Below are 20,951 nucleotides of genomic sequence, written 5' to 3' on the forward strand. Positions count from 1 at the left end.
CCAGGCTTGAGCGGGTTTAAGTGCCACTGTAAACGCTGATCACAGAGCGCGGATTTAGTGGGTTTAGCAGCCGAAGTAAAGTGCCGTTCCGTGAAGCTTGCCGATACACATGCCGAACCCACCCGGATCAATGTTTCTACGCGGGGTGGATACAGGTCTGTAAATTCAAGTCAAGAAAACATCATGAAATTTTCAACGATGATCATGCTGACGATGTCTGATCTACTGGTAGTAGTGGTCCGTTTCTCGTGACTGCACTTTAAACTACGGCTGTCAAGTATGTCCAGCGATAGGCTTGGCCTGATACAACTCCTCCAAATACTTGACCTCCTCATCACTCAGCTTCTTCCCCCTCGCCCCAATAGCCTGCTCAATCCTCTCAACACTACTAAACCCAATAATCGGGCTCGTAACCCTCTGGTTAATCCACGCCAGCGCAACATGCGCCATAGGCCATTCATGTTTTCCCGCAACCTCGACAACCCTCCCAATAATCCTCTGATCCGTCTCCGACAACTCCCCAGACCCTTCCTTCTCCTCCCTACTCCTCTCCGTAGCTCCAAACTGCGCAGGCGGTCGTGCAAGATGTCCTCTACAAAGCGGCGCCCACGGAATAATCCCCACGCCCGTATCATTACAGAAACGAATCATCTCACGCTCCTCCTCGCGGTATAGCAGGTTATAGTGGTTCTGCATACTGATGAATTTAGTCCAGTTGTTTTTCTCGGCTACGAATTGCATGCGTGCGAATTGGGTTGCCCACATGCTGCTCGCGCCGATGTAGCGCACTTTTCCGGATTGCACTAGATCGTGGAGTGCTTTCATTGTTTCTTCGAGGGGCGTGTCGTCGTCGAAGCGGTGGATCTGGAGTAGGTCGATGTAGTCTGTGTCGAGGCGCGCGAGGGATGCGTTGACTTGGTTGAAGATTGCGGTGCGGGAGAGACCATATTGGTTTTGGTAGTCTTTTGAGATGGCGAATTCGTCTTTGAAGTTGATGTGACGAGCGCCTGTACAGCATCAGTATATGTGGGTGAGATCGAGGGTCCATGGTGATTACCTGGTTCTTCGCCTACGCCCCAGCGGCATTTACTGAGGATGACAACCTTGTGGCGGGGAATGTTGAATTTCTTCAGCGCTTTGCCGACGATTTCCTCTGATGCGCCATTGCTGTAAGTATTCGCGGTATCCCAGGTGTTTAAGCCGCGATCATAAGCAGCTTTAAGAAGGTCCAGAGCCTGTAAACAATCAGCGACATGTCTCTGCTACAAAATGGTGCCATACCTCATCTTCCCCGATAACCCAAGGAAGAACCCTCTTATCACCAAAGCTCATACATCCAAACACAGGGACTGAAATGCGCAGGCCCGATTTACCTAGATTACGATACTCGCATTTCGAGGCCTCGACGGATTGCTTCAGATGAGGGGGAAGTTCTTTTGCTGACATTTTTGAGGTGAAGAGTGAAGGAAAAGGGTTGAGATCAAGATGGGAATAAGGGAGTATTAATGATCTGAGATGGAGTGAGATAGGGCGGGATAGGCGGATAAATAGAGAGCAATGTCATCATTATGTTGCGTGCTTTGATACCCCGCTGCTGATGTTTACTGTATCAGTGTTTGGTTGGATTCAATTCGTAGATTGCTTATCTTGTGCATGAAGCTATTCCCAGTCTGTACATATCGCTTAGGCTATTCTCCATTACAACACTGATCAAAACAACATCTCTGACGTATGCCTCAATCAACGTTGGCCGCCATCAATTAATCTTCAGTGTATATTCTGCCCAAACTTCTTCACCACATTCTACCATCAAATCACAAAGAAAGGATGACGGTCTCACCCCAAGATTGGTCCTCTCGCTTCAGCTTAGCCAATTACACTTCCAATAGCTCCTTAGCTAGCTTGGATCCGGCGTGTCGACCCTCAAACCGCTTAGCTCACACCGTTCTAGCGTCTGCCAAACCAGTCCCCTCCAGTCAAATCTTTGCGGGGATTGATCTCCATTCTGTGGGGAAGAGCGTCGGCAAATGCCATCGGATCCCGGGGGCCAGGGATCAGCCGTCGTCTTGCTTTTCAATCCGAGGGTTGCGACTTGACAACTTTGATCCAGCATCATCACCACGCATAACGACCTTTTCTGCTACCTAAGTTCTACGATTGTTGGGGAAATTGAGGGAAGATGCAGTCGACAAAACCAATGAGGAAACGAGTCTCGAGAGCTTGTAATCTATGTCGGGCGCGAAAAGTGCGGTGCATCATTGAGAATCCAGCTAGTCCCTGTGTCAATTGTAGACACAACGACAAAGTCTGCACATTCAAGCGCCGCCATGGAATAATGTCCGCTCCATGCTCCCTCAACATTTCTTCTCTAACTAAATCGCCAGATCAACGACACCTTCGCTACGACCAAACAATCCCCCGACGCCGCGATCTGTCGAATCAACAACCACGACATTCGAACCGCGAAACATCCTCTCCGCGCCTACAACAGTCATACAACAACCACAAAACTTGTCACAAAATGTCGCTGGATCACCGACACATCCCGATTACGCATTCCTCCAAGTCCCCGATACAAAAGACTTACTCCCGCAGGATTTAGCATTCCTCGTCAGTCAAGGATGCTTTGTGGTTCCGCAGCGCGCCGCGCTGGATGATTTTCTGAGGCAGTATTTTCTGCATGTCCATCCGATGCTTCCGATTCTGAATGAGAAGGATTTTTGGCTTTCGTACAATTCGGTGGATAGTGATGTCGAGTATGAGATGCCCATGTTGGTGCTGCAGGGGATATTGTTCATTTCTTCGGGGGTAAGAGATTTAGTTGAAACATGGTGATGAGGCTGACGGGGATAGTTTGTTTCGTCGGATACGATCAAGATGTTGGGCTTTGAGGATGTACATCAAGCCAAACTTGCATTTTATCGTCGATCAAAGGTATGCCCTCTATCCTGAAGATGTATGCAACTTCGCTAAGAAATACAGCTTCTTTATGATTTCAGCGTCGAAAAGTCCTGTATCGCCATAGCCCAAGCATCCCTCCTCCTCGCACACACACACCTCATTCCCCGCTGCATAGCAGGCAACAAGCCCCTCGGCTCAATCTGGCTCGGCATCGCGATATCCTACGCCCGCGTCGCCAAAGCACACTGCTACTCATCCCTACGCCCCAACAAAGACACCGAAGTAGCCAAGGTGCAAAAACTGCGCAACACCCTCAAGCGGCTCTGGTGGTGCTGCATCATCTGCGACCGCCTCCTCCCGCTAACATCCCGCCAGAGCATAAAGATCACGCCCTCCAATTTCAGTTTCTCATGCTCGAAATTGGGAAGTGCGGATTTATGCGATGAGCTTTATAATTCTGATGTTTATGACTCTACGACCAAGACGCTGCATGCGGAGTTGCTTTCGAGGCTGGTGGATCTTTGTGTGGTGTTGACGGATGTTTTGACGGTTACGAGTGTGTTGTATAATAATCCGAGTTGGATGCTTTCGGGGAGGATGGAGGTTGGGAAGGATGCGAGTTTGTGTCAGATGGAGCTTAGCCGGTGGTACAGTTCGTGGAGTGAGACTAAGACGACGTTGGATGAGAGGATGGCGGAGGAGATTTCGCCGTCTTCATCGATGATTTTGTTCAAGAATCTCATTGAGATGTATTATCAGTGAGTCTCAATGGCAAAATATGGATTACAAATACTAACTTCAACAGCTCAGCGAGACTCTCGGTCTGTCACTACAGCATCCTTCGATCAAGTTTATTACCGCCATCACAATCCGATACACAACTCCGACGACAAAGCGAGGATCTTCAAGGCTCAGCATCACGCGTCACAGAGTGTCTTCTCGAGTTTGACCGCCTAGGGCTATCTCGCTGGCTCCCAATGACTGCGTAAGTCATTCCCCAGATAGCCCTGTTTCAGTGCTAATAGTTTGCAGCATCGGATGCACAGCATTCCCATTAGCCCTTCAAATGATCGACGTTGAGCTTCTCCGCCCCAAAAAACCATCTTCACCAGAAGAAGGCGTCAAACTCACCCAAAAAGAACAACACGTCGAAAATATCCTCAAACAAATGAAGAGCTACAAGAAGAAATACTACATCACAGACTGGGTCATGCGAGCTATTCGACATGTCGTTGAACTAGCGAGACAACGATCACCGGCACCGATGTCAACCGAGGACGATTCTTCACCGAGCAGTTGTCTCGATATGTTGAAGACCCGACCAAGTTACTATTTACGACTCGTCATGACGCTTGATATGAGTATCAGCAATGGCAGACTCCCAGACGAATGCGATTTCCCCCCATCGTTACGAAAAGCAGGTCGTGGGCTGAGCTCCAGATCTCAAGTAACTTCCATGCCAACCGTGGACGAACAATCGATGAAGCGTTTCTCCGCCATGAACAAACATCTCATCCCCGACAACCTAACCGACTTTATGGACCACAACAATCTCCTCTTCAACAACACGCAAACCCAAGATTTACGAAGTATCGATCAAGAAGCTTTCTTCAACAATAAACAGCCCTTTCCTGCTGATTTAACAGCAGCGTTATGCGAGATTACGAATATTCCACCGCTGGATTTCAGCGATATGTCTTTGATGGATTCAACGCATTTTAATGACTTTGGCGGCGTTCCGTTTTGGCCTTATGATTTATTGGGGTCACCGCCTGACCAGGCTGGGGGGCAGGTGGAGGAGGTTGGGATGGGGGATATGTTTAACGGGTTGATGGGGGACATGAATGATAAGACTTATGAAGGGAATGGGAAGGAGAGTGCGGCGAATGATATGGTTATGGATTCTTTTTGAGCGCATGTATTATACTGGGACGAATCATAAAAGCACTTGTTTTCTTCAACTGACAGAATTGTTGACTCGGATTGACTATCTGCCTACCACTTGACCAACTCTTGAACCTTGACAGGCATACCACCCTTCATACTATGATTCGCCCCAACACCCACAAGCACCGCATTCCCTCCATCCCGAATATTAGCAGCCCTCTTGAAATTATCAACCTCACCCCCCAAAAGAACATCCTTCAATAGTACAGGATCACCGCCACCATGCCCCCCCTCCGTCTTGACAACATCCACAACATACGGCTTATCAAACAGCGGATAGACGACAATCTTGGTCTGCTCAACTCCGCCCTGGATATACTTCTCATCCTCTCCCGACGCGTCCTTCGTTACTGGATCGCCGAGGGGGTTGTACCCGCTCTCAACGACATTGACTTCGATGCGTCCCTTGCTGCCGTTGAAGACACAGCGATATCCTTCCCATGGGGCGTAGGCGTATGTGTTGTATGTCATGACCGCGCGGTTCTTGTACTTGATTATCATGGAGAGGTTATCCTCGATTGTGATCCCCTCTGCGAAACAGTTCCTATCGCGGATGTACCCGTCTTCATGTTCAGCGTCAAGATACAACTTCTTCATCCGTTCATTCTCATCAAGCTGAAACGCGAAGGGGTCGTTCTTAGCATTCTCATTGTTCTTATACCGCTCACCCAGATTCTTCTCCCCACGTCGCTCAGCGTTTTCTTTACCGTAGAAACGAAGATCGCCGAGACAATAAACAAGCTCAGGTTCAGTGTTGAGCCAGAAATGAACAAGGTCGAAGTGATGGATTGACTTGTGCATCTGAATACCGCCGCTGGTTTCTTTATGTCTATGCCAGCGGCGCATGAAATCAGCGCCGTGTGCACAGTCGAGGATCCAGTCCATGTGCACTGTTGAAATCTCGCCGATGACACCGGAGTCAATGAGTTCTCGGACTTTGGTATGATGTGGCGCATACCGATAGTTGAAAAGAACACGGACTTGTTTCCCTGTTTTCTTCTCCGCGTCGATCATAGCTTGGAGTTTATGCTCATCGATAGTCATTGGTTTTTCCGTGATGGCATCGCAGCCTAGCTCCATGGCTCGAATGCAGTAATGATGGTGGAACAGATCAATAGTCGTGACGATGACAACATCGGCTTTTTGCTCTTGAACCATTTTATCAAAATCCGTGTCTTTGTACGTCTGTACTTTTTCACCGCCGAGTTCGACGATGTGCTCGTTTGCAACGTCCATGCGAGTCTGGTTCGTGTCGCAGATGCCAACAAGCTTAGCGACGTCTTTGAAGTCCTGGATGATAGCTTGGTAGTACATGGCCGAGCGAACGCCCATGCCAACAATGACATAGCGCTTAACTTGAGGAGTAGCCATGATGAAAGACCAAAATGTTGTATGTACGAGTGACGATGAAATACGAACCCCTCATGGACAACAAGGTGTATAAATACCCCAAGAGGTAATCCGACGTCGGATTACTCAGAGTGAGGTACCCCGCGTTGATTCGGGAGAGTATTTGCCGAACGAGGGACGTTACGACATGTCAGCATATGAGAGGTGGAGAGGGTTGCTTGGCTGGAGTGCAGATCGGGCCTGATTTGGCCAGTTACATTGGAATATCAAGATTCGTGGCATTCGTCGTTTAAACTCGTTGGATGATTTTGGGGATTTGTTTCCACTGTAATTCAAGTCGGTCGCTATTTTTGAGACCGAATTGGGATGGAAAGACTCACTATGTTGGGATCAACAATGGGTCTGAATTTTGTTGGCGGGAAGAAGACCGATTTCCATGATGCGGAGGTTGGTACAGATGGTATCGATGGATTTTTGGAGATCAATGCTATGAAAGCAGTGCCTCGACCCCTAGAGCGTCCATTTGATTTAGAATACAAATACAAATTCATCGTTGACCAAATCCGTCATATCATCAAACGCATGATCCCCAACGGTCGCATCCCTCGCATTTTCAATATGCTGACCCTCAGTCGCCTTGGACCTTCGAAGACGATCAGCTTCCTCAGGCGAGTACAAGCTGTAGTCCACAATAACCGCATCCTTCCCCGCCATGACGCGGCGACGACTGTGATCGCGATTGAGGTAGGTCAAATACATGGTCGTGACTACAACAAGACCTACAATTGCGATGTAAAGAAGCAAATTCCAGTATAACCCTCTGTGATACTCAGGTGCCTCTGATGGTTTGTAGAGCAAAGGGCCAATGATGTTTCCGAGAGATTGGCCGATGAAGAGGACTGAAGAATTGCATTTGCCCTTGGTGTCGCCGGCGGTGTTGGAGGATGACCATGAGTAGATCAGAGGAACTGTGAAAGTCAGTGAGTGAAACAGATGTAGTGGGAAGAGACTGACTTATTCCGGGGAAGACGGAGATCATGTAGTATCCTCCTAGCAGAGTATTTCTCCCATCGGGTGTATGCGGCGTCGACAACATGATCATGCAGCCAACAATCGGAAATAGAGCCAGGAACGCAATGACTGGACCTTTCTTATGATACTTGGTCGCGACGTAAGAGCCTCCAACTGTAGAGATGAACTGGACAACACCAAACGGGGCATTGAAGAGGATGGCTTGGAACGAATCGAAGCCAAAGGACTTGATGAGAAGAGGGCCAAAAGATCCAACACCACCAGAAGGTACTCTATATATCAGAATATCAGCAAGTGATCCTGCACGGGAGATGGATTGCGTACGAAATACTGAAGATGAGAGAGAACCAGAGCCAAGTCTTCAAATCTCGCATAGTCTCCCAGAAATGGTCCCATCGCCATTGCCGCGACATGACACCAGTCTGATTCATCCTCAGTCGTTCAATGGCGATGAGTTTATCGTGCTTATCAAGGAATTTCGCTTCTGCTGGCGAGTCGGGCATGTATGAGAATAGAACGGTGGAGAAGCAGACAGTGATAATTCCAAAGGCGACAAAGATGGTCTATTATATCAGTAAACCGTCAGATCAAAGGAAGATGGTCTCAGCCCACCTGATATGGTTTCAGTCCAAAAGGTAACTGCGCAAGCCACCACGTCGCCAAACTCCCAAACTAAACCTGTCAGTTTCATCCAATCCCATGGTAGGTCATAACTTACAACACCAGTAAATCCATTCATAGCATACCAATACGACATTCTTAGCGGCTGCTCTCTCCTCCTCCAGAACATCTGCGTAATAGCCACAAAACTCGGCGCAATACTAGCCTCAAACGCACCAAGCCAGAAACGCGCAAAGAGCAAACTGTGAAAGGTATGTGCCGCCGCCATGAATGTAAGTGTTAATCCCCAGAGTGTGACCATGCAGCTTGTGAATTTCCCAATGGGGAGTTTGACGAGAAGCCACGCCAGCGGGAATTGCGCGATGAGTTGAGCGACGTAGACTATTGAGCTGAGCCATGAGAATTGATTACCCTTAAGATTCGTGTCTTCGATGAGGCCGAAGATGGAAGCATATGCGATAGTCGCTTTATCAAGACCTGAAGATGTTAATATTATTTCTTAATGGGTTATGTGAGATTTTACCTTGGAGGAAATAAACTGCTAGCATTAGAGGTAGAACGACCATATCGATACGCTTCAAAACGCGCGCATCGTCCTCGGGCGTGACTTTAATTCTTCGTTCTGGCGAAACACCAAGTCTTCGCATTAAATCAGCTGCTGCACTCTCGGGATGACTTCGTCCGCGGGCTTCTTCCCCGTCAACGAGATCCATTAGTGGGTGTTGGTCGTGGGATGGCGCGCCCTGGTCGGGCGATGTGGAGCCCAGGCCTCGCGATGACATTTTGGCGGAGCCAGACTTAATTGAGTTTACTGAGGCTAGTGGTGAAGTAGATGAATGAGTGCGTGGGGGATTGAAAGGACAGGTTTATGTTGAGATTGAGATTGAACCTGGCTGCAAGGGATGGTTAAGGGATGATGACTGCTGATCTTGGCCAATCATGGGGGTTTGAGTTGGATTTGAGACGGGTTACATAAGCAATTGCGAGGCGATAAGATTTAGGGTAGCTAAACTTGAAGTTCATGATCGTAGGGATTGAATGAAGGCAGCATAAACATCGTGCTCAGTGAGTCGAAATCAATAAAAACGAAGCTCATGGGGTTGTCTACCTTTCTTAGTTCGGTGAGCTACATGAAGTCCGTGATATGTCGTCGTGCAGTTTGACATTGTGAAATCCGTCCTGTTGTGAACATCACCTTTGACCTCCACTCAACGCTAAGTTACAGTTGACCGCCGCTGAGTTCGGCATCAGTCATCCACGCGACACGACATTGCCATGATTCGAAGTTATCTGCAACAAACTTGATATTCTCAGTGTCGTGAGACACGAATCTCGTAAATGCTGCATACAACGATATTATAGCATCATAGCAACGATTACCTGCATCGACATACGTGGATCACGATACTACGTCATCCGCCACCCCCACTTAACTACCTACAAGCTTCATAAAACAAACCTGGTTTCCTAGCTCATCAACCTCATCAAGCCACATCTTAAAACCCCATCTTTCCCAAAAATCACTTCCTATAACTTCCCTATGAACGAAGCACTAGGATCAATCTTCTCCGGCGCAATCCCCAGCCAATTCATGGGTTCCCAAAACACCCCCGCCGACGGCGCGGGCCCCTCAGAGAGCAAATCCAACACCCAAGAGCGCATCGCCAAAGAAATCCACAGCCGCGTCGAAGAAGCAAAAGGCCTGCAACAAAAATCCCTCGACCTACACGAAAAAGCCGATAACACAGAAGATCCTGAAGAAGCGGAGAATATACGGCATGAAGCACGCGAGATTGATAAAAAGGCAGCGAAGCTTATGAAGATTGCTGAGAGGTTGGAGAAGGGATGGATACAGGGCGGTGCGATGGGGACGGGGATAGGTGCGGGTGTGGCGAGTGGGCTGGGGCTGGGAGTCGGGGCGCTGTTGACGGGGGTCGTGGCGATTCCGACGGCTGGGTTGGGGTTGCTTATTGGCGCGGGGACGGGGCTTGCGCATGGGAGTTGGGTCAAGTTTACGGATGCGTTTACGAAGGATGAGGCTGATGAGATTGTTAGTGAGGCCACGGAGGAGGCGGAGAAGATTGCAAAGGGCTGAAGTCTTATGAATATGGGACTGAGTATGGAGGAGGGGAAGGGTTATACGATAAGTCAGGTTGTTCAGATTGCATTTGGGTTGCATATGGCTCAAGGTTACTGCTAGCCATCATTTCATTCTTTTCATTGTTCTATCGCCTCTCTTTTAGCTAGTCACTTGCAGTAGCATCAGCCAGCCCTATCAGTGTTACCAACAACATGTCAATGTCACATCAATCTCTGCATCAATGCAAAGTCCCGCCTCTAAACCAACTCACAAACGCTAAATCATCTCCTCTCCCCTCGGACAAATCCCGTCCCATTCCATCCCATCGGTACCCAAATCCGCATCAGCGGAATCACCACCGCCATGGCCCTTCATCTAATTCCATCCTAGCTCCAGCTCCCAAACTCACACTAAAAAAACCAACCCATCATCAACCCATTCCTCAGTGGAACCCCCCAACCCGCCGACCAATCTCTGACACGATCAGATAAGATCTCAACGGTCTGATAATCAGCACCCCAGCATTTTTTCATCTCGCCAACCGCGGACAGTCCTCAAAACGGTCTAGGTAAAGTCAAAAGCCGTATTTACGCTTGGCGATTTGTCAGGGCATGCTTAAAAGCAAGGTTATTTCGAAAAAAGGGTCCACGCCAAGACTCGCTATCAATCAGCTTTCTTACCCGTTATTAGAAAGGATCATCGTGATGAGTGAGTGAATTAGGAAATAAGTGCCGTGGGTTTGAGGGGATTGCTTGATACTTAAAGCGCGGTCTTCCCTTGAATTTTGAGGGAAATTTAGGCTCGTAATTTTCATCACTGACTCTGATTTTCGCAAGTCAGTTACAATGGCCGATAATACAGAGCGAAAGAGTGGAGAGGTCGTGGAGGAGGAGATCTCAAGACCCGGTTCTACGAATGAGGCTTTTAGAAAGCTATGGACTAAACGGACCCTTGGTTTCGCCATTGGATGGTAAGTTCATTGCTGCTCTGGTGAGTGTTTGGTGAGGCTAATTTGGGCAGTATTCTTGTCATGTTCTTCTTCATGAACTTGACGGTTTATACGGGCAATGTGTACGAGCCGTATGCCACAAGTCATTTCAAGGCGCATTCTCTTCTGGCGACTGGTGCGATCGTCAATGGTCTCGTGCGCATTGTGTCGTATCCGCTGCTCGCTAAGCTTGCCAACGTAAGATTTTGGTACCTGATGGATTGGAATATGGCTAATTGTGGAGTAGTATTTTGGTCGTCCACAGAGCTTTGCTGGTGCTGCTATTTGCATGGCTATCGGCAACGCCATGTACGCAGGATGTTCCAACGTCGACACTTTCTTGGTACGTCGCCCCTCGCTCACTAACTTCCTCTGGCTAACAGGTACAAGGCAGGTGGAATCTTCGACGTCTTCGGCGATACATGGTGGAACATCATCCAGCAAATCTTCGTCGCTGACATTACAACCCTCGTCAACCGCGGTATAATCTTCACACTCCCCGAATCCCTCTCCGCCATCCCAACCCTCTACGGCGGAACATATCTCGGTGAACACATGCTCCTACACTCAAGCTGGAGATGGGGATACGGCATGTGGGCTATCATCCTCCCCGTCACTGCTATCCCCACAATTGGTATCATGATCTGGATGAATCGTCGCGCTAAGCGTATTGGTCTTATTACCGAGAAGATTTCCTTCATGCATGGTGCTGAGCCTGGTGTCGTTGGCAAGATTAAGCATGTTGCTACGCAGCTTGATCTTATTGGCGCTCTTCTCCTCATTGGTGGTCTTGCCATGACGCTTTTGCCGATGACTATTGCGGGAAGGAATAATACCGATCGATGGAGTCGACCTTCGTCTATTGTTCTCATCATTGTTGGTGTTTTGACCTTTATCGCGTTCCTAGTCTGGGATGGCAAATTCGCGTCAAACCCAATTATTCCGTACCGCACTATTCGCGAGCGCAACGTCATTGTCGCTTGCGCATCGTGTATCGTCATCGCCATGGCCGATAGTATCTACCGACCTTTCCTCTCGAGTTTCCTCCAAGTCGCTGGGCATTACTCACCCGGCGCCGCAACACGCGTTGACAACGCCCAGCGCGTGGCTTACAACATCGGTGCACTGGTCGCTGGTCTGTCACTCAAGTTCGCCAAGAACACAAAGCCCTTTATCATGCTTGGCGTTGTCCTTATCATCCTCGCCTGCGGTCTTCCCATCTACCTCACCAACATCTCCGGCACCCACATCGCCAGCGAAGCCGCCTTCATCACATCGAAGTCCCTTCTCGGAGTCGGCCGTGGCTTCACCCAAGTCCCCCTGCAAGTATCGCTCCAAGCCGTTCTTGAAAACGAGCAAGTCGGCATCGCAACAGCTGTCTTCCTTTCATCCCTTGGCTTCGGCTCCAATCTCGGCGTTACCATCAGCGGCGCCATCTGGAACTCTGTTCTTCCCCGAAAGCTGAATTCGTACTTTGGTAAAGAGGAAGGCGGCAAGATCTTTGGCTCTATCGTTGTCGCGCGTGCGTACGAAGTTGGAACTGCTGATAGAAACGCTGTGGATGAGTGCTACCGCGAGACTCAACAGACTCTCGCTATTGGATCTGTCTGCGTTTCGGGTCTTCTCTTGGTTATGGTTTACCTGGTTCGCAACGTTAAGCTTGGAGCTGAGGATGAGAAGAGGGCGGCACAGGCTGATAAGGAGCTTGCTTGGGCTATCAAGCAAAAGGAGGCTCAGGACGACGCACCCGTCGAACTTGAGAGTGGCAGGCGTTGAGTCGATAACTTTCTTGTCAAGCTTCCATTGGTCGTAAACCCTGTGATTCGTAAGTGTAAAATAGTGGCGAGAAGAGGTTTATGCTCTACGGTCTGAAGCTGTACTGCGACCTAAGCAATAGCATCGGGACTGAGAAATAGATTACCATAAGAAAGCGTATTTATATGTTATAGTGATTTTTATTTGATCCATAATACCCCAAAACGCTCGGCTCAAGATAAAATAAGCTGCCAATGCTGCTTAACCCAGGCAAGTAGAACATATTCTCACCTTACACGACTGCCATGGAACAGAATCCCGTACAAGACTTCTTAGAAGTGTTTTTCACTTACGAATTCTTGCTAATCCCTAGCGGGCAGGTGGAGGATCTCAGGCCTGTTAAGGATGACTGTTGACTTTCGGATACTTTCGGTACCTTTAGCCACCGGTTGGTCGCCAGATTGACCACATCCGGGGATCCGACATATCGCAAAACAAGTCCGACTCTTATGTGCTAAGGAGGCCCAGAGTAGCCCCAAGAAACTGTGAAGTTGTCGAGTATTGGCCTCCTTGCGCCTCATCGGACGGTGGGTACACGACCCAACCCCCAACGATTTCTGGACATATCGCCGCGGTAAAGTAAAGTTGCCAATTAAGTTTATCACATTGTCAGCCGCTTTGGGGATCTTCTCCGGCCACGACAGCGATGGTCCGAAGCAAGACGCGCATGAGGTCCATGGTCAGCTTCCGTAGCTTGCTTGGCAGTGAGATTTACGAAGAAGGCTCATTCAAGGAAGCTTATGTTACATAAAGCTCCACTGCTTGATCTTTTGCTCCCAGATGACAGGTCAGGATACGGACCTCGCTTCTTTGGGGCATGCATTGGTACGGCGCGGGACGATGGACGACTTGTCTGATCATCTAATCAGATTATCTGATGGAAACAATCCCTGCTATCTTTAATAGCTCATACAAAGCCAGAATCATAGGATCTTACTTGTTGATCTATAAAAGGCTGGCGGAGCCTCCTCTTTCTCTCAGGTCCTCACCAACAGTCACTCATCTCATTCAACTTTCTCTATCTCCGCAATGAAGTTCTTTACTATCTTCCTCACACTTGCCTCCGTGGCTACTGCCATGGCTGTTGCTCTTCCTGAACCTGAAGTCAAGATTTCCGGCAAGCTTGTTTCTCGCGATGAGTTCGAGCTTGCTATTCGTCAGGCGGGGTGCTCTGCTTGTATCCAAGGCATTCGATGCTGCAATGGCTCCTGCATTCGTGGATGCTAAGTCTTGTACAGGGACTCAAGCATTTATGGATCAGGTTAGTTGAACGCTGGTACACCCTCTCGCTTTGGAATTAGGAAAGCTGACTGAGATATTCATCAGGGCCATCCGCTAGCTTTTAGTGACTGAGACTAGTGAGGGATATAGGGAGCTTGCTGTATAAGAACAGAGAATCCTTCTAAGCATCTTGCGACTACAGGTTCCGAGTTTGCCAGGAAGCGCACTGAGTCTAATTATTAAAGAAGCCAGAGCTTTAAATCTTTAGTATCTTTATTTAAGGCAAGTCTTTCTTATAACTTTATATAAAATATTAGTAATAGCTTCAACAATCATGTGCTAGTTGCGGAAGCCAATCAAGATCAGAAGAACATAAGCACCAGAGCCCAATAACTAAACATATATCCTGGCTGAAACTTCTTAGCCTTGTTATGTTCTGTTGCCGTACTTGCAGTTGGCGGAGAAGATGTTACAGTGACTGTATTCCTTGTTGCCGCAGTGGTCGCAGTGATTGAACTTGTATCGCTCATCGTTGAGGTCTCTTGCGTAGACTCCGTTGTATTCGATGCCCCTTCTTGGGAAATTGGCGTAAAGGTCTCTGCCAGGGCATCCTTGGGACATTCCATGTAAACGCGTGCACGCAAATCTTTGAAGTAGCGCTTATCCTCTGGGCCAAAGCCGCTAAACCTATAATTCGGCAGGTCGAGATCCAAGTTAAAAATGTGTCTGACATGGCAAGGCCTACAGAGATCCTTGGTAGGAACGATGCCGTGAGGGCCTAATTCATGGATAAATTCATCGATGATCTCTTAATAAAAGGTCAGTATAAAAACTTCTCAAACTCCTCTTTGAAGACGAACCAGTGCAGTATTTTCCTGTTTCAGCATCCGTGTCGCAAGTCAAGTTCCACGATCGCCAGGTATTATCACCAGGGGCGATCAGATCTTCAAGGTTGCATTCCTGGTGAACTGCGGTATTAAAGGTCTTCAGTGATCGGGAGCAGGTCTTGATGCACATATCATGTGTGATTTCATTGCCATCATCGTCTAAGAGCACTGGAAACCAACCATAGCGATAGTAGGCGACGTATTTGTTGCAATCCATTTCGGCTGTCAGGGCTTTGATGCAGGCCTCGGGCTGAACGTCGGACCAGCTACCTCCGTTACCATAGAGATGGAATGCATCTGCAGTCAGATAAAGGTTGCAGGTAAACGTAAGCAGGGACAAACGCATAGTGAAGGAGAGGCGTTGATGGAGGGTTTGAAGATAAAAAGAATGACTACCCAGTCCAATGTCTATTTCTTGAGTCAGCTCAGGTTATTTATAAAGAGAGGAATAATGGGCCACAAGGCATTATGGATATGCCAAGTCGGTTCTGAATAGGCAGTGGCCGGGCCTCCCGGTCTAGCGGCGTTCACAACCCCCATTTGATGTTTACATGGACTTTTCAGCAATTATTGCTGTTTGTGACTCTGGTTTATTCTTGGTCAAAGCTTATGGCTAATCGCTTCTAGCGAGATCTCGTTCAAGGATACGTTGGCTAGTTCTGGAACCAAAGGGTGGTGCGGTGCAATATGCAATCACACCAACATAATTCCGATTGTGACTTAGTTCTTCACAACTGGCTACTCCATATCCAGGTTACATATAGCTAACTCCGAACACATGCCAGGAACGGATCGAGTAAAGATCTTTAGTTTTTCTAAGTAGCCCCTCTTTTCTGCATATCAATCTCTCTTTCCCTAACTCTCCAACCTGCATTATGTATTCCACAGCGTAGATAAGTTCTGCGAGGTACCTACTATAAAATTCAGCTATAAGTTTATCTAAAGTCTTATTAGTTATATTTAAATCTCAAGTTATAGATTAAAATTTAAATATTATTTAATTTCTCTTTTTATTTAAGATAGCTGCTAATATAATTTTCTTTATATTTATAATATAAGTATTAATATAAAAGTAGTATACTTTTTTATAAGACTTCCTTATTACCTATAAATATTCTAGTAATAGAATACTTAATATTAAGTAATAGTCCTTCCTTAAACCAAACTCCGGCATTAATAAATATATTTATTATAATACTATTAACTTACTTTTTAAAAATAACCCTATTACTTTGATAATTAGATTTTATCTAGCTTTATAAAGAATTTACTATACTAATTAAACTAAAGCAATTCTTAAAAGCACTATATTTATATCTTTAGAATTCTTTACTAAGTCTTAAAGTATAAAGCTAATATATATATTAAATAGTAATATGGACTTTTATAATATCATTACTTGAATATTATAGATTGACTTTAAGTTTTCTATAAAAAGATTCCTTATATTATTTAAAATCAGGCCCGCTGCAAGCACCAGAATTAAAGACTTTAATTAGCTCTCGTGTAATGTACTGGCACTTTATAGCAGGTAGGAGATATCTTTGTATTTCCGTGCCTCATGCCTCATAGTGCTCTAGATAATGCATATAGAATGCAATCCATCACGATACTCAAGACATGGTAATTGCGGCTCTCTCGCACTGCTTGCTAATATCCTTTCCTTCAACTTCTCACTCCAGGCATAGGCAAGGCCGATACGGCGAAAGGTTCCCGTCTCTCCTTCAACCATCTTAAACAGCAGTATGTACATACCTCTTCCATCACCAGTTTTCAACCTAGCACACATAGAGAACAACAATCCTTTGGTGTTTTCATGCTCAAAGTCTTCCTGGAGAATATCAAGCATCACTCGCGGCTCAGTGTTGCCCGGCGATGCCTCCTCCGGGACATTGAGACTTTCATTATCTAACATCATGTCCCAATGGTAGCCTCCGCCCGGTGTAGAGCTTTTGCGTGCTAAAGTTGTCTTCTTGAGGACTCCACGAAGGCGCAGCCAACCACCACGAATTGCAGCAGTCTTATCGCTTGTCCAGTAATCAAGGTGGTAGTCTTCAACTGTAATCAGAGAATCTTGAATTCGTGGCTCGCCGGGAGTGATCGGGCCATCAATTGAAGCCCAAGACCAACTGGGAGCACGATATTCTCTGGGTCGCGTCCAACGTCCGGGCTGATGATTACCCTCTACCACCCACAGCAGTTCGCCTTCTAGATACCGACGCCACATACCAGCGACGTAATCGTCCTGCAGGATCTCGGCCACCCTTTTGGCAATACCGGAACATGCAATAAGCTTATCGCTGGGAACTGTGAGCTCAGAAGCTGTATAGAGTTCCACAATGCGAAGCCACAGCAAATGAGGAGCGGAATTACCGTCAGCATCGCGGTACTTGTACCGGCCCACTCGAGCAGTATAGTCCAATGGATCCATCTGTTTAAATCTCGCGTCCGAGGATGTCGAGAGGGCAAGCGGTAGACCATCAGGATAGACTTCCGCAGCGTCTTTCTCACAGCACTACCAGATGAGTTGTCGCCTGCTAAAGTGAAGGATGCGAGGGGCTAGCAAGCGCTCCTGAAGGACCCAACCTCTTTTGTTCACAAGGGCGTTTGAGACCTCCGATTTCCAGAACCTATAATCTGAAAGGACAAATCTCTCTGTAGTCTTTGCGCTGCCTTCCCCATACAGGGTCAGCTCTACCACTTGTGGGATAAGCAAACGGGGATCTCGGCTGTTGAAAATCGAGTGAGAACAATTGGGGGTGTCGGCCGCCGAAATGTTGCAAAATGAGTTTGAGTACACATTCTCCATAAGAGAAGCCTCACGCTGCCAATCACAAATGTTATCTTTGCCCTGGAAGATGCAGAGGGAATCAATCCAAATATATTCTACACCCAAATGACGACATATAGAAATGGCATCCCGGAAGAGTTGGGGTAGGGTAGATAAGGGAAGGCCTTCGAGCAGCTGTGGATATGTTTCTTTCGTTAATATTATATGGTCAACAGTTCCCCAGCGATGAGTGAGTGTCATGTATTGTCCGACAGGAGTTGTTTGATCCGTCTCCAGCAAGCGGACTGTTGATGCTTCAGGTAGCTCGAAGGAGAGAAGGCGTGTCGGGTACCATGGCTTCTCGACGACGGGCGTTTTGCATCGTTCATGATGCGCAGTACATTCTCTGACCCAATCCTTTGCCAAAGATAATGTCTCTGGGGAATGTGTGCTTTGTGCGAGGCTTTGACATGCGAGGTTTGTATTTGCGCCTACGGTGCTATTAGCTTTGGAGTCAATTCTAGGAGAGGTGCGCAGCCACTGACACTTGACGGGTTCAAGAAGAAAGCTCGCTCTGAAGCAAGTTGTGATGGCAGGCTTGTTGTATGCAACTTGTAGAAGGTAGCAGCCAGAGTGACCATAAGACTTCCCATCCTCCAGAGAAGTACTTGTGAGGTAGTGTTGAACTGATTCAATGGCGCAATATGCACCTGATGGCTCTACTCCTTCGTCCACGGCGCTAGAGAGAAGCACATGCTCTTGGGCACTGAGGGCCTCCCAGAAACGATTGCAGATATAACATCCCGCGTCAATAGCTTGCTCCAGACTCTGGTACGTCTGGTGATGTGCTATAGAGTGAGATGGCTGGGCAGTGGTCAGGTAAGCTTCCGTCTGGAGGCAACCTTTGCACTTTGAACAGAGCATTACTGAGGTGATGTGAGGTAGTTTCCTTGATGCGTTAGGCTGAGGGTTGCTAAGATGGTGGGGAGAGGAAACGAGAGAAGGAAAATTGAAATGAAGTGAAAATCGTTATTGTTGTTTTTCGTATTCCGCGCTAATGGTCTATTTAGCTCGATGGGAGCTTTCGCACTCAATAAGCATATGGTGATGGAGGCTCTGTCTGCAAATATTGATTGGCTCATGAAGCGCTTTCTCCGTGATTGGGCGCTAAAGGCACAGCTGCTGCAGCCCAATCACAGCTCTGCGCCTTGCAACACGTACGATTATGCCCAGCCGCCTTGCGGTTTCGCCGTCTCGCCGGAGTTTACCCCATACTGTTAGCGCTTTGGCTGGTCTTCTGATTTGCTCAGCCGGCCTAAAATGCTGGAAAATGGGCAGAAGTGGGAACATGTTACCCTTTGGTGTAGGGTGTGATCCGCGCCAACTTCAAGGCTCCAACTTGAAGTTGGCCAGATTACCCAATACCGGAACGCAGAAGTCTCCGACATGATCTCGGAACACCGTCTCGATGATGCGCGTGGAATATTGGCGCCGCTTGAGCCTAGGGCGGGCCGTATGGAAGGAAACTTGAAAACAATATACGAATAACTGTAGCTTAGGTGAGCACAGTGGAGTTTGGTCACGTTGTTGCTGTGATTCGGTCGTCCCTGTCTTTAGCCAGATTTGAGGAGCTTAAGGATATCTGGGCGGCTGGTAATGAAGTTGGATCATTACTTCATGATACGACTGACTAACAGGCATTTCTGTCTGTCCGTTTCTGACCCGACCATATGAGTCATATCCAGAGCCATTACAAGTAATAGCCAGCTAAGACCTACTCCTCATCTTCTGGAACAAAATTGGCTTCGAGTTGGCGATGAATGCTGTCAGCATCAAAACCCTCAATCTCATCACCTCTGATAGTCCACCCTTGGCCTTCCACAAACGCTTGTACATCACTCTGAAGCTCTTCAACATCCTCATACCCAAATTTCCAGCATTTATGAAGAATCCTTCCCATGAACTCATCTTCAAGATCTGGCATCCAGTCCTCTTCGGTCATCAAGCGTTCAGTCACGCCCCAATTCCTTCCCATTCCATCACCTGGCAGTTCAGAAGTCATTATCTGATATACTAACCTACCAAACATGAATATGTCGGTTTTTGACGTTGGCACTCCCACCGCCCGCGAAAGGGGAAGGTATTCTGGCGAAAACTCGATACCGCTGAAGAAAGTGCCGGGGAAGTTCCAACCATTGCTTGGGTCCGTAAAGTCAGACCCGAGGAAGCCTGCTAGCGATATGGATAAAGAGCCTGCGCTGATCCAGCAGTTTGTCTCGATGAGCTCCCCGTAAGCAATACCTCGAGAGTGTATCAATGAGAGGCCAGATAGTAGTTGCAAGCTCCACTGGTAGGCCAGAGGTCGGAACTCTCGCTTGATCCGGGACGTTGGAGGTGCAGCATCTGCTTGAGTCGTGTACACTTGAGAGCCATAGTTCTGAATAAATGTCCAAAGAGAGCCATAAGACGGCTTCTTGAGGATAGGAAGACCAGTCCAGGCATCTTGACCGATGACACTGACATTTGTAGTTAGCAGGAATCGTGGTGGCGATCGCTCTTGAGAACCTACGGAACGATTCTGGGATGCTCTTCGCCAATCATGTTGTAAGCGTAAGATGTTTTGAAGCAGTCGAAAGCTTCTGTGTCTTCTCGCCACAAAGCATTCGGGTCGTCGGCCTGATTCTCGACCCAAAATCTGGAGCTTGGTAAAAAGATGACAGATTCAGCATCCCTTGAGTAAACGTGAATGTCCCCAATATCTATCGGCCATCGGAGATGACGACCTTGAGGGTCTGTTAATGGGACAGTTCGAGGACCTGTTGCAGTCCGGTAGTAGGTTCCCAGTTGGGCCTTATTGCGTACACCTCGAGCCATTGTGAAATCTGATGAAATAGATAACGGTTTTTGCTGTCAAGTGGCGGATGATGAAGTTGTTGAGTTACGGCGGTTGGTTGAATTCCCGCTTTCCATTGTTTTCCTCACCGGAATGTTTATCCGGGCCGGCCAAGTTTTCCCACGTGCCCCGCGCATACAACTCAATCCACAATAACCCATCAGCCCACTGCTATCATATTTCGCGGCCATTGAAATCGTTTGATTGACAAAGGTGAGCGCTCTGGCTAGTCTACAACGGGCACAGAGCAACAAAAGGCACTCAGTGGTTTGACTGCCCGTACAATCATCGGTGCACAATCATAAAGATCTGCATGCTGCATCATAGCTGAACCTCAAGCTTCACTAGTGCAAGGACATGTTCCTGAAGGGGCAGTTCGAAAGGTTGGTCGAATCATGGTATCAGCGCACGGTGACCCTCATTGAACTCATGGACGTAGACGTGCA

The 20,951-nt window shown here is 47.7% G+C and overlaps 10 protein-coding genes across 10 annotated transcripts; 4 read left to right on the forward strand and 6 right to left on the reverse strand.

Moving 5' to 3' along the window:
- Positions 1-158: 158 nt before the first annotated feature.
- FVEG_01592 (alcohol dehydrogenase) lies at positions 159-1,486 on the reverse strand. The gene is made up of 3 exons (XM_018888593.1): positions 1,282-1,486; positions 1,058-1,235; positions 159-1,007 (listed from the first exon to the last, which is right to left on the reverse strand). Exons 1-3 carry the CDS (start codon positions 1,444-1,446, stop codon positions 274-276), a joined length of 1,077 nt encoding a protein of 358 aa, XP_018744534.1. The 5' UTR covers positions 1,447-1,486; the 3' UTR covers positions 159-273.
- A 635-nt stretch (positions 1,487-2,121) lies between these two features.
- On the forward strand, positions 2,122-4,850 carry FVEG_01591 (hypothetical protein). The gene is made up of 6 exons (XM_018888592.1): positions 2,122-2,337; positions 2,385-2,808; positions 2,854-2,934; positions 2,983-3,659; positions 3,707-3,886; positions 3,934-4,850. The coding sequence occupies exons 1-6, from the start codon at positions 2,180-2,182 to the stop codon at positions 4,811-4,813; spliced, it is 2,400 nt and encodes a 799-aa protein (XP_018744533.1). The 5' UTR covers positions 2,122-2,179; the 3' UTR covers positions 4,814-4,850.
- Positions 4,847-6,243, reverse strand: FVEG_01590 (oxidoreductase). Its single transcript, XM_018888591.1, has one exon. It carries the CDS (start codon positions 6,217-6,219, stop codon positions 4,897-4,899), a length of 1,323 nt encoding a protein of 440 aa, XP_018744532.1. The 5' UTR covers positions 6,220-6,243; the 3' UTR covers positions 4,847-4,896.
- Positions 6,244-6,649: 406 nt separating this feature from the next.
- FVEG_01589 (hypothetical protein) lies at positions 6,650-8,758 on the reverse strand. The gene is made up of 6 exons (XM_018888590.1): positions 8,375-8,758; positions 7,949-8,328; positions 7,843-7,902; positions 7,555-7,793; positions 7,213-7,502; positions 6,650-7,166 (listed from the first exon to the last, which is right to left on the reverse strand). The coding sequence occupies exons 1-6, from the start codon at positions 8,631-8,633 to the stop codon at positions 6,727-6,729; spliced, it is 1,668 nt and encodes a 555-aa protein (XP_018744531.1). The 5' UTR covers positions 8,634-8,758; the 3' UTR covers positions 6,650-6,726.
- Positions 8,759-9,329: 571 nt separating this feature from the next.
- Positions 9,330-10,179, forward strand: FVEG_01588 (hypothetical protein). The gene has a single exon (XM_018888589.1). The coding sequence runs from the start codon at positions 9,392-9,394 to the stop codon at positions 9,944-9,946; it is 555 nt and encodes a 184-aa protein (XP_018744530.1). The 5' UTR covers positions 9,330-9,391; the 3' UTR covers positions 9,947-10,179.
- A 597-nt stretch (positions 10,180-10,776) lies between these two features.
- FVEG_01587 (hypothetical protein) lies at positions 10,777-12,695 on the forward strand (the record flags this gene model as incomplete). Its single annotated transcript, XM_018888588.1, has 4 exons — positions 10,777-10,901; positions 10,952-11,117; positions 11,167-11,262; positions 11,310-12,695. 4 exons carry the CDS (start codon positions 10,777-10,779, stop codon positions 12,693-12,695), a joined length of 1,773 nt encoding a protein of 590 aa, XP_018744529.1.
- A 1,068-nt stretch (positions 12,696-13,763) lies between these two features.
- On the forward strand, positions 13,764-13,961 carry FVEG_14872 (hypothetical protein; the record flags this gene model as incomplete). The annotated part of the gene is made up of 1 exon (XM_018903889.1): positions 13,764-13,961. The coding sequence occupies one exon, from the start codon at positions 13,764-13,766 to the stop codon at positions 13,959-13,961; it is 198 nt and encodes a 65-aa protein (XP_018744528.1).
- A 356-nt stretch (positions 13,962-14,317) lies between these two features.
- FVEG_14871 (hypothetical protein) lies at positions 14,318-15,188 on the reverse strand (the record flags this gene model as incomplete). The annotated part of the gene is made up of 2 exons (XM_018903888.1): positions 14,318-14,763; positions 14,816-15,188. The coding sequence occupies 2 exons, from the start codon at positions 15,186-15,188 to the stop codon at positions 14,318-14,320; spliced, it is 819 nt and encodes a 272-aa protein (XP_018744527.1).
- A 1,230-nt stretch (positions 15,189-16,418) lies between these two features.
- Positions 16,419-18,536, reverse strand: FVEG_01586 (hypothetical protein; the record flags this gene model as incomplete). Its single annotated transcript, XM_018888587.1, has 3 exons — positions 16,419-17,357; positions 17,847-18,103; positions 18,158-18,536. The coding sequence occupies 3 exons, from the start codon at positions 18,534-18,536 to the stop codon at positions 16,419-16,421; spliced, it is 1,575 nt and encodes a 524-aa protein (XP_018744526.1).
- Positions 18,537-19,386: 850 nt separating this feature from the next.
- Positions 19,387-20,486, reverse strand: FVEG_01585 (hypothetical protein; the record flags this gene model as incomplete). The annotated part of the gene is made up of 2 exons (XM_018888586.1): positions 19,387-20,128; positions 20,182-20,486. The coding sequence occupies 2 exons, from the start codon at positions 20,484-20,486 to the stop codon at positions 19,387-19,389; spliced, it is 1,047 nt and encodes a 348-aa protein (XP_018744525.1).
- Between the last annotated feature and the right edge of the window lie 465 nt (positions 20,487-20,951).

The sequence above is a fragment of the Fusarium verticillioides genome, chromosome 6, assembly GCF_000149555.1.
Source record: "Fusarium verticillioides 7600 chromosome 6, whole genome shotgun sequence".
Lineage (NCBI taxonomy): Eukaryota > Fungi > Ascomycota > Sordariomycetes > Hypocreales > Nectriaceae > Fusarium > Fusarium verticillioides.

Bases quoted from the DNA above. Each gene is read 5' to 3' on its own strand.
- FVEG_01591 (XM_018888592.1), top strand. From the start codon at position 2,180: ATGCAGTCGACAAAACCAATGAGGAAACGAGTCTCGAGAGCTTGTAAT. The intron at 2,935-2,982 runs GTATGCCCTCTA...TAAGAAATACAG, and splicing joins CATTTTATCGTCGATCAAAG to CTTCTTTATGATTTCAGCGT. The intron at 3,887-3,933 runs GTAAGTCATTCC...AATAGTTTGCAG, and splicing joins CGCTGGCTCCCAATGACTGC to CATCGGATGCACAGCATTCC.
- FVEG_01588 (XM_018888589.1), top strand. From the start codon at position 9,392: ATGAACGAAGCACTAGGATCAATCTTCTCCGGCGCAATCCCCAGCCAA.
- FVEG_01592 (XM_018888593.1), bottom strand. From the start codon at position 1,446: ATGTCAGCAAAAGAACTTCCCCCTCATCTGAAGCAATCCGTCGAGGCC. The intron at 1,236-1,281 runs GTATGGCACCAT...GATTGTTTACAG, and splicing joins GGGTTATCGGGGAAGATGAG to GCTCTGGACCTTCTTAAAGC. The intron at 1,008-1,057 runs GTAATCACCATG...GATGCTGTACAG, and splicing joins GGGCGTAGGCGAAGAACCAG to GCGCTCGTCACATCAACTTC.
- FVEG_01590 (XM_018888591.1), bottom strand. From the start codon at position 6,219: ATGGCTACTCCTCAAGTTAAGCGCTATGTCATTGTTGGCATGGGCGTT.
- FVEG_01589 (XM_018888590.1), bottom strand. From the start codon at position 8,633: ATGTCATCGCGAGGCCTGGGCTCCACATCGCCCGACCAGGGCGCGCCA. The intron at 8,329-8,374 runs GTAAAATCTCAC...TAACATCTTCAG, and splicing joins AGCAGTTTATTTCCTCCAAG to GTCTTGATAAAGCGACTATC. The intron at 7,903-7,948 runs GTAAGTTATGAC...TGACAGGTTTAG, and splicing joins TGAATGGATTTACTGGTGTT to TTTGGGAGTTTGGCGACGTG.